The sequence below is a fragment of the Sceloporus undulatus genome, chromosome 3 (assembly GCF_019175285.1).
Source record: "Sceloporus undulatus isolate JIND9_A2432 ecotype Alabama chromosome 3, SceUnd_v1.1, whole genome shotgun sequence".
Lineage (NCBI taxonomy): Eukaryota > Metazoa > Chordata > Lepidosauria > Squamata > Phrynosomatidae > Sceloporus > Sceloporus undulatus.
This window is the reverse complement of record NC_056524.1, coordinates 267758497-267770066: the sequence shown is the minus strand read 5'-3', so window position 1 is coordinate 267770066 and position 11570 is coordinate 267758497. Positions and strand designations below refer to the sequence as shown.

The 11570-nt window shown below is 42.5% G+C and overlaps 1 protein-coding gene across 1 annotated transcript in view; it reads left to right on the top strand.

The window, feature by feature from the left end:
* OSTN (osteocrin) overlaps positions 1-2501 on the top strand; it is a 5226-nt gene extending 2725 nt beyond the window's left edge. The window contains exons 2-3 of the mRNA XM_042456435.1: positions 706-785; positions 2365-2501. Coding sequence (XP_042312369.1) covers positions 706-785; positions 2365-2501 — 217 coding nt within the window. The remainder of the gene's footprint in view (positions 1-705; positions 786-2364) is intronic.
* Positions 2502-11570: the final 9069 nt, after the last annotated feature.

Sequence of the window (11570 nt, the reverse complement as noted above, 5' to 3'; positions counted from 1 at the left end):
ATGATGATGATGATGATGATGATGATGATGATGATGATGATGATGATGATGATGATAGCATTGCTGTGAGAAAGCCTTTGAAAAGGGCTCAGTTTTCAAATGCTATCTGCCATTTTGGATTTATTTTTTGCAAAAATTGAACGTGCCTCTATTTTGCTCATGCACACATTCACAAACTGGATTTTCTCCACAGGAAACAACTTTCCAGCATAGAAACAGGATTTCATAAGGACAAAAGAACATTTCTGCACAGAAAACAAGTTGCCTGTATAGCGTTTTCTGAGCAGTTTTCATGTAGAATAAATCTCAAACTGGTCACCGTAAGTTGGAAACGGCCTGAAGACACATAGCAACAAAAATCAACATCTTACTTGATTCTATGCAATTGCAGGATCTCCCGTTGCACACAGAAACAAGACGATGCCCTTTGCCAAATATATAATCCCTTGCACAATGTAGATATTCAGCAGAAGGATAGTGTGGCACAACCATTGTGTAAATATGTGCATATGGATTTAGACTAATTAAGCACAATATGGGATCTGGGCTTTTGCGTCATGGCATCAAGGACAAATTCTCACAGGCCACTTATGGCAAATAGTGCATAAAAGGAAAGGCAACTTCCCAGACAAGATTGAGATTGAGATCAAAGTACACTCCTTTGAAGAGCCTCCACTCAGCTATCTTAATTTTTCCAACCTGCAGGAAAGTTGTGGAAGTTCCCAAACGAAGGTTTGGAATCCCTCTAGACCGGATTGGAGCAAACCGTCTGAACAACTCCAGAGGTTAGCAGATGTGGGTAAGACCAAATCAACAAAAGGGCTGGATAGATTTAAATGACCCAAGCTGGCTTTCAGCCCATGTTGCTGCAATCCATATCCGGATCAAGACAATCCATCTTTTTCTTCCCCGTTCTCCAAAGGGAAAACCTGGCCTTATGGGGAGCAACTTACAGAGCTTTGTATGTTTAGCCTGGAGAAGAGAAGGTTTAAGAGGAGATATGATAGCCATGTTTAAATTCAATGATATGTGAGAATTACAATTTAAGAGTAACATTAGTACAAAAACATGACTAAGGATTATTTATGGTGTGGTATAAGAGAAGGTCAATGGAGGGGGTGACACCATAGATTACCGCACCGGGTGACACCAAACCTAGTGACGCCATTGCATCCTAGCCACTGTCTTGAACACACAGGCAGAAAGGAGTGCCAAGATGCCGCCCCTTTCTGCCTCACATGGAGGCTGCAGCAACCAAACACCTCAGCCTCCGGGAACCCTAAAAACCTCCCAGCGGGTTCTTTTTAGGGCGCACGTGCGGTGCCATTGGTGCCCTCATGTGTGCTGATGATGTCTGCGCAGCACGGCACCATCTGGACACTCCAGCACATAAACATCATCATGGCAGCCCCCATGTAAATGGGGGCATGCCATGATGGCGTGGTAGGGCTCAGGAGCGTGCAGTTGCTCTGCGCTCCCAAGCCCTAATTTCAGCCCCAGGACAGTGCTTGATGCCCATTTGTATCGGGCCTTAGTTTGAAAGTATACTAGCATGTTCATAGAAACATAGAATCATAGAGTTGGAAGAGTCCCCTAGGACCATCAAGTCCAACCCCATTTTGCCATGCAGTAACACAGAATCAAAGCCCTCCAAACAGATGGCCATCCAGCCTGCTTAAAAACAGACTCCAAAGAAGGAGATTCCATCACACTCCAAGGGAGTGCTTTCCACTATCAAACAGCTCTTAGTGCCAGGAAGGTCCTCCTAATATTTAGGTGGAATCTCTTTTCCTGTAGCTTGCATCTATTGCTCCTGATCCTAGTACCTGGATCAACAGAAAACAAGCTTGCTCCATCCTAAATAGGACATCCCTTCAAAACTTTAAACACACCTCTTAACCTTCTCTTCTCCAAGCTAAACATACTCATTTCCTTCTGTGACTCCTCATAGGGCTTGGTGGTTTCCAGACACTTCACCATTTTGGTTGCCCTCCTATGGACGTGCTCCAGCTTCTCGACATCCTTTTTGAATTGTAGTGCCCAGAACTGGACACAGTATTCCAGGTGACATCTGACCAAAGCAAAATAAAGTGGTATTATTATTTCTCTCCATCTAGGCACTATACTTTTATTGCAGCCTAGAATTACATTGACTTTTTACATGCTGCATCACACTGTTGACCCATATTCAACTTGTGGTATTCTAGAACTCCTAGATCTGTTTTACATGCCACATTCAAGACAAAGACTGAATAGAACAGTCAATCCATTTGCCCCGATGCAGAAATTTGTGGTCTGCAGCTCCAATGTAGAATTTTAGCATCCATTTCTGATTAACTTTCCCCAACCTTTTCTTTACTCCAGGTTTGTCTACCCATCTCGAAGCTATGTCCAAGACATCTCGCATTGCAGGAGATGCTCCGGTGATCCCCAAACTTGTGTCCTTAAGCAAGAAATCCAAAAATTGTACCTCTCCTGTTTCAACCTCCAACAAACTATAGCAGGTTTAATCCACTGGATCAGACTTTCTTTTATCGACACTCTGTCCTGTGGATAAAAGGGAACAGAAAGTCTATTTTCTATGTATGTTCATTCATAGGTATATAATTATCTTATTGCATAGAACCGATAGAGGAAAAGAATTTCTGGAGTTTGCTCAGCTGTTAAGGACCATTAGATGAAACTAAATAGCAAGGTGTGGCTGTCGACTGGATGTGGTCATGTGCTCTTTTTGAGTTTTGCAAGAATGCTTCTTCATTAACTTGTCCCCTGTTCATGGCCATCTCAGTACCTTTGCTTAAGTAGGTTATCTTTTGCACCATGATGCAAACCTTTGACTTTCCTTATGCCAGTTTTGCATTCTGCAACTCTTGCTTTGTAGTTCTTCCCAAATCTTTCAGGAGATGGGCCAGTTTCCTACCTTACAACCTTTAAGTGGAAGGGATGCTAGTTGCCAGTCCAGGGAAACATGGGGAAAGTGGTGTTGCCGGGGCTATTGGTGGCCACCAGGATCATGCTCATCTGGGCAACTATAGTCCTCCAGATATTTTTGGTTTATGACTCCCATTGGTCTTATGCAGTGATTATTGTAATTGCACTCTCCTCAAAACATTTGGAAATCACCCTGGATTCAGATACTAAAATACCACAAGGATTTCTAGGAGTTACCTTTATCTTCTGATTTCCACCCACCAGCTTCTTCCACTTTTCTGCTGCTATCTGCCCAGCAACCTCCTTTTCTCCTACTAATTTGTCTTATATGGACGGATGCCACTGGTCTATTAGCCCAGTATGGTCTCCTCTGATTGGCAGGGTCTCCCTGGGATCTCAGACAGAGAGAAAGAGGACTTTCCTAGGAGATGCTTGGAAGTAAATAGTTACAAGTAACATAGTTAACTGTAACTGTAGTTTGGGACTTGCATGGATGTAATGAAGGCTCTTTTAAAAAAAAAAAGCTTAACAAGTGAAGAGAAAATTACTTTATTGGTACAGTGAGTAGTAATAGCTTCTAGTTGCTCCTCAAAAGTTAATTTTAAAAGGCCATTTCAGAGGCCTTTGGGGAGAAATTTCCCAAGTGTTATGCCAGTCTCTTATCAGTCCTAAAGGGATTATCAAAGAGTAGCAGAAAGTAATGGAAACTAAATAAGCAACACAACACATAATATCACAAATTACTTATGTTTACCATAGTAACAAACTGCAGCAATGGGTTATTTTTCAACAGTGTTTTTCAAGAATAAAAAGTTCTGCTTCATACCACCTGCACACATGATGGGGGGAAAAAACCAAGTTGTGCCTGCTAGTCATGTCTTAACCGATGCTAGAAATCCTGTGACCAGATGTGGTTAGACTGAAACTTCCATAAGCCCCAGTCAGCACAGACAATGGTGAGCAATGCTGAATGCTGCAGCCCAGCCACATCAGTCCTGGCCCAATGAAATCGAATAGGTAGGCCCAATTAGGTCAATGGCTGGCTAGTCTACTGGGGTCTACTCTAAATGGATCTACTCTATTTAGGAGCAAGACTTGCATTTATTTGCATTTCAGTTAAATTATTTTAAAATTATTTTCCAATGGGGACACTGCTAGGGATTGAATTAGAAATCTTGTACAAGAAAATCAGATTGCCCACAGATCTCTTTTCCTAAGTTCTGTTATTAGAATCCTCTATGTGAAAGGAAAGTTCTCCTGAGAGAGTCTTTATTTATCTGATGCAATCCAGGCTTGAATAGTAAACAATGTTGTCAGGGGAAAATAAAATGCATGTAGACAGGGATGATTGCCTTGAGCAGCCATTCACCAAACAGTGTTACGTGATAACAAATATAGTCTTGCATTGGGGAGCTTCTGTACTATGCAGAGTTAGTACATTAATTGTGCCACACAACCCTGGTGTTTAATGGCAATGTTGTTCAACCCAGTCAAGACAGTACATGTGAAACCAAAGAAGTATGTGCATTAATGCACAATGCAAATCCATGCACAATGCATCACACACATCAACATTCATGCACCCCAATGCCAGAGTGTGTGATGTACATCCATGCAGCTTCCACAACCTTGCAGCTCTGCTTCCACAACCTTGCACTGAATTCAGCCTTCCCATAATGGCAGTGGGAGAGAGACGAACCAGTTCCGTAAGGAGAACTTGCACATCTGTAAGCCGCCAACAGGATTCAGACCATGTAGAATTATTTCAGATTTTAATTTTTTAAAACTACAAATTTTTGCCCTTGTTCAAACCAGGAGAAATAGAGCTGAATTTCTCCATAAATGTTAGCACTGTCATTGGAAAGGGAGAGTTATCTCTGAAATTCCTTTGTTCAAGAATGGACACTTTAAGTTCCTTTTTTTAAAATTGAGGGGCCAGACATTTTTGTACAATGGATGGGTAACAACAACTGGGTAAAAACAAATCAGGAAGCTGGTGGTTAACTTTTTGTTTTGAAAAATGAGCACAGTATTTTTGGCTAACAGTGCAAGAAGACTCTTGCTGTTGTTGTGTGCCTTGAAGTCATTTCTGACTAATGGCAATGCTCAGGTGACCATATCACAGGGTTTTCTTGGCAAGGTTTCTTCAGAGGAGTTTTTCCTTTGCCTTCCTTTGGGGCTGAGAGAATGTGACTTGCCCCAGGTCACCCAGTGGGTTTCCATTGCTGAACAGAGATTTGAACTCTTCTCAGCCATGGAAGCCCACTCCAAAGGCATGGTCCAATTCTCAGTCCACTGCACCATAGACTCTGTCCCTTCTTTAAAAAGTAAATTCTCATTGTTGCAATGGATTCACACTCCATAGTTATAATACAATCAGCTGTATCTATGGATTCTGCATCCATAGATTCAACCATACAGAGCTTGAAAATATTTTTTTAAAAATCCAAAAAGCAAACCTTGATTTTGCCATTTTATATAAGGGACACTATTTTACTGTGCCAATGTATATAATGAGGCTTGAGCATTCACCGAGTTTGATATCCAGGGGAAGGTCTTGGAACCAAAGCCCAGCAGATACCAAGGGCCCGCTGTATTTTGGTAACACTTTAACTTCCATGGCTCCATTCTAGGGAGTCCTGGAATCTGTATTTTGGTGAAGGACTTAGGATTCCTGCTTAGTCCACTTATTCCCCTGAACAATGTTAGAAAATTCAAAGTACCTTGCAAAACCAGAACTCACAGGCTTCCATAGGATGGAGCCATGAGAGTTAGCATGGCATCAAACTGCTCTAATTGTACAGTGTGGATACCATCCTGGAGCTTCTAGGAGATGAGTTCATCCTCCCTTTGGCCAGAAAAAGGCTGATCTATGAAGTATGGAGGTGTCAAGAACCACCGAAACAGCATTTGGAGAAAACACTTTGCTCACTATTGGTGAACAATATGGCACTCTGGTGGACCAAGGCTGACCTGTGGAGAGTTATGGAAAGATGGTCTGGGTTCTTGGAAGCAACAGTGCAATGTCTCCTTAAAGTACCTTCCTGCCTTCTTGCTGGAAAAAGAAAAAGAGATCTTGGTCATTCTTGTATTACATGCAAGAAGAGATGTTCCTTATTTGAGAACCTTGTTAGCAGTGCCACATAAACTCTATCATGTTCAAATAAAGTATGATACATTATGAGTGACTAGAGGTTCTTCTGTGTTTTTCTGGTACTCAGAGATGTTACCTAAAATGCAAGTGCACCCATGCTTAATATTCAAATCGGGGAATTTAATTCCAACAACTGAGAGGACTTGAGCAACTAACGTGGGGATCAAGCCTGGGCCTGTTACAGACTGCCCAAATAAAGCTGCTTCGGGTCTCTTTGGAGGTATGCTGTTTAAATGATGCATGCACCCTAAGAATCCGGAAGCTGCACCAAAGCGGCACTCCAGTGCTTAGGAATGGAGTGTGGCTTTGGCACGACCTCCGGACTCTTATGACCAATGCATCTTTTAAATAGCATACCTCCAAAGAGACCAAAAGCAGCTTTATTTTGGCAGTCTGTAACAGGCCCTGATTTCTGCTGCTCCAGAGAATAGGACATGGGACAATGGATTCAGACTACAGAAAAAGAAATTCCAACTAAATGTTACGAAGAACCTCCTGGAAGTAAGAGTTGTTCGACAGTGGAAGATGCTGCCCTGAAAGGTGATGGGGTCTCCTTCTTTGGAGGTTTTTAAACAGAGGCTGGTCATTTGTAAGGGGTGTTAGATAGTGTATTCCTGCATGGCAGAATGAGTTGGACTTGATGGCCCTTGAGATCTCTTCCAGCTCTATGATTCTAGGTCATCTAATTCAACCCACTGCTAGGGGAAGAATTTATAGTTCCAACTCCCATTTAAATCCACCACCTTCCCAAACAGTCTGTTCCACCCTCAGACACTCTTCAGGAATTTCCTCTTATTGTTCTGTCACCTTTCTTGTAAATTTGAATCCATTGGCTCAGGTTCTGCTCTCTGGAGTAGAAGAAAACACAAGCTTGCTCCCTTTTCCACATAACCACCCTTCAGATATTTACAAATGGTTCTGCCTTGTTGCCTCTCCATCTTCGCCAGACTAAATATCTTCCCCTCCTTCAACTGTTCATCATAAGGCTTGGTTTCTAGACATCTGTGGGGCAAAAGGTTGCAATCCAAAAATATAATTTTAGCAATGTTCTGATTTGCAGGGAATCAGACTGAGGTTTACAAAACCAGGCACAGCGCTTAGAATGTAGGTAGTGAGAACTTCTTATATCACTCTCTTGGAACACTGGAACCCAAGGCCACCAAGTAAAAGAGAGAGGCAGGAAACTCTTGTTGTTACATGCCTCCAGTAAAGTTTCCAGCTTGTGGTGACCCTATGGCAAAACTATTATGGAGTTTTCTTGGTAAAATTAGTTTGCCTTTGCCTTTCTCTTAAGACTGAGAGTATTTGCCCAAGGTCACCCAGTGGATTTCCACGGCCAAGCAAGGGATTCAAACCCTGGTCTCCAGAGTTATAGTTCAATGCTTAAACCACTACATAACACTGTCTCTCAGGCAGGAGATCCAGGCCCATAAAGGAAAGTGGTTTCACTACACTGTCCTTCTATTGAGTGCTGTCCTTTTGCAAGCAGGGTACCTTCTTCTTTCTCCAACAGCACTTCTATTTCAGATTAGAGGGAGGAAATGGAAACGGCAAAGCGAAATAGCTGCTATAGTTTTTTGTGGGTTTTTCGAGCTATGTGGCCATGTTCTGGAAAAGTTTGTTTCTGACATTTTGCCAGCATCTGTGGGTGGCATCTTCATAGAAATGACCTCTGATTCCAACCCCCTCACTACCCCCCAAAAAATTCAAATGATGGGGGTGGGAACCCTCTTGGTTAGCATATGTCTGTTTCCCAAGACATATGGAATATTCTCAACAGGATTTAACAAGGCCAAAATTAAACACTGATATTTTGCAAAAGCCTCTCCCACCCACCTGCCCACCCTACAGACTGGCATTTCAAGCATATGCCTAGCTGCTGAATTAATTTCTTCTCTCTTTCCAGTGGGACTGGGTCTCTCTTTCCACTGTGCTGTAAGTGCAAGCAAGAACTATTTTAGCATAACTGGAAAGAAAGAGCAAAAGGAGCCTTCAACACTTTTGAGACTCAGGTTGCATCCACACTGCAGCAATAATCCATGGCTCAATGCTATGGAATTTCTGGGAATTGTAGTTTTGTGAGACATTTAGCCTTCTCTGTCAGAAAGTTCTCATGCCAAAGCAAACTACAATTTTCAGAATTCCATAGTATTGAGCCATGGCTGCTAATGCACAGTCTGCATTGTGGATGCAGCCTGAGCAAAAGAATGAAGTGAAAGGCAGCAGGAAAAGAGGAAAAGAGAAAGAACACCATATAAGTGGATGGATGTAGAAGAAGAAAGGCAGTCACGGAATAGCAGCAAGATTGAGAGTCTATTGACAGGTTTTGCCCGTCAATGAAAAGGTGCACTATAGTCATGCATGGCATGCAAGGCAGCAGCAGGATAGTCACAACATTGTGTGATAAGTACCAGCCAAAAATGCTTTTGTAGTTGGCCCTCCACATTTGTGGCTTTGACTTTTGTAGATTTGATTGTTCATGGATTTGATCAATATGTCCTCTCTAGGCATCTCAAAATCAGTGTGACCAGTGTGACTATGGTCAACATCTACTGGAACTTGTACTGGAGGACCTATAGATTCCTCGAGAGAACACATCTCTAGGAATTTGTAGGTCCTCCAGTGCAATTCTATGGTCATCTTATGGCAGAAAAAACACAGTGTGTCCTTTATTTGCATTTTTCCCACTTTCACAGGACTCCTGCACTCCTAACCCCAATAAATGTGGCAGGCGCACTGTATTCTGCTAAAATTCCACTTTTATAGCCTTGTATGGTAAAGTTCTCATTCAGAGTGGTGCATACTTCAAAATCAGCTCCATACCACATACAACAATAACAACAAACCCACACTCTAAAAACTGAGCCACTCAAATATTGGGAGGTGGAGATGGTCCATGGAGTGGATATTGGTCTTCGTGGTTCTGCTCAGAGGCTTTCTGGACGTGACTCAGACTTGTAGGATGCTGGATTCAGGGGAGAGAGCTCGATATCATTCATCTGTGGGGCTCTTCTTGTATCCATATGTTCTTTCAAATAATATTTTTAGTTGAATATCTGCTAATAAACAGAAACAGACAAAACATCTTGAGCAAAGATCTTTCAAGCTCAATGAGTGTGGCATATTCTCCAGGGCAACCACAAAAAGCAGCACATTGTTGCACCAAAACCAGGATCTGAGCTAACATATGCATGCAAACGCAAACTTATTTATTTATTTCTGGGATTTATACCCAGCCTTTTCTGTGATGGGAACCAAGGTAGCGGATCCCCTATCCCCTGTTAGTTCAGTGGGGGGCAGTTTAGCAGAGCTCACATGCAGTTTGCTGCTGACAGAGTTTAAAAGTTTCATTGTGAAACTTGACAAGGGTGTTTTGATCTGAGAACCACCAAAGATGAAGTTACGCTGAATACACCCAGCTGCTTCCTTCTCCCAACCACAGCAATCCCAGAAAGAAAGGCAGAAGAGAGAAGAACCATCATAAAGAAACTGCACCTGAGGTTGGGTGGCAGGCAAATGGTTCGGCTCTCTTCCCCAACAGCTTTTGCTAAGGGTGGAAATAATATTCTCTATTATTGTTCCTTGGTTGAAAAACAGTTTTCTTATAAGCATAGAACCCATGGCCATCTGTTGGAGGTGATTTGATTGTGTATTCTTGCATGGCAGGAGGTTGCACTTGATGGCCCTTGAGGTCTTTTCCAACCCTATGATTCTAAAGTTGGACGACGCCCCACTCCAACCCCCTTCTGCCATGCTGGAAGACACAATCCAAGCACTCCCTATGACAGGTGACCATCCAGCCTCTGTTTAAAAATCTCCAAAAGAGGATACTCCACCACCCACCAAGGCAGAGCATCTTCCACTGTGGAATAGTCTCACCATCAGGAAGTTCTTCCTAATGTTGAGATGGAATCTTTTTTTTCCTATAGCTTGAATCCATTGCTCCATGTAATCTTTGGAGCAACAGAAAACAAGTTTGCTCCTTCTTCAATATAACACCCTTTCAGATATTTAAACATGGCTATCGTATCACCTCTTAACCTTCTCTTATCCAGGCTAAACATATCCAGCTCCCTAGACCACTCCTCATAGGATTTGGTGGTTTCCAGACCCTACACAATTTTGGTTGCCCTCCCCTGGACATGCTCCAGCTTCTCAACCTCCTTTGTGAATTGTAGTGCCCAGCAATGGCTGCAGTATTCCAGGTGAGGTCTGACCATTCATGCAGCCTAGAATCCATAGGCTTTGATAGCCAGGAAACGCTGCCAGGAAAAATAACAGAACATCAAGACAGCTGAAGTTTTTTCTCCTGGTATTTGAACAGCTCCAAGTGTACAGTACAAGAGAAATTATACACAATTTCACTGTGCAACACCAATAGCATGTTTTGGGCTCAGAGGATTTTCTGCTCAGAGGACAGCCTGTACAGAAAACATGTTTGTGTGTGTGTCTGTACACACACACAATCCTTGTGTATATCTCCACAGAATAATTTTCTCCGAATACATCAAGATGCATAAATAGAGGGAAATACTGCAGAGAAATAATTACTTTCTCTCCCAATGGTTCATCCTTGTGTGCAAAACGGTGGTGGAATTACATCCCATTTATTTTTCGCTCTGTGTTTCTTCATCCTGGATAGACATATATCCTGTTCTGATTTCACCTCACTTTGCATTATGAAAACTTTTTAGCGGCACTCTGAGAAATTATATCAGCGACATCTGTTGCTGGTGGGTGTTCAATAAGAGGATTTGTAGTGGAGGCAGTTCTAGGTTGTTCCAGCCTGCTAGCCAGAGCCTGGGGGGATTCTTTTTCTCCTTTTTTAAACTATGGCCTGTTACAGACTGCCAAAATAAAGCTACTTCGGGTCTCTTTGGAGGTATGCTATTTAAATGATGCATTCACCCTAAGAATCCGGAAGCTGCACCAAAGCCGCACTTCAGTGCTTAGGAATGGAGTGTGGCTTTGGCGTGACCTCCGGACTCTTAGGACCCATGCATCATTTAAATAGCATACCTCCAAAGAGACCCGAAGCAGCTTTATTTTGGCAGTCTGTAACAGGCCTATGGCTCCCAGTATCACACTGGGAACTGCAATCTAAAAAGAGGAAATTTTCCCAAGCTTTGTTTTGGGTGCAAATCTCAATGGTAAAAAGAATCTGCAGTCTGTTTTGCAAGAAGATAGTTATTCTCTCCCTCCTTTCTTACTGCAAGCTTTTGCTGCTGCACTGCGGCACTGGAGCAGTTTCAGACCACTTTAACTGCCACAGCTGAATCCTATAGAATTTTGGGATTTGTAAATTTGTGAGATATTTAGCCTTCCCTTTCAGAGAGCTCTGGTGCTACAAATCCCAGGATTCCATAGCACTGAGCAAGGGCACAGTGTCAAACTGCATTATTTCTGCAATGCAGACACAGCCTTATTGTTGTTGTTGTTATTATTATTATTATTGGACCCTGTCTCTCCATTAACAACTACCACC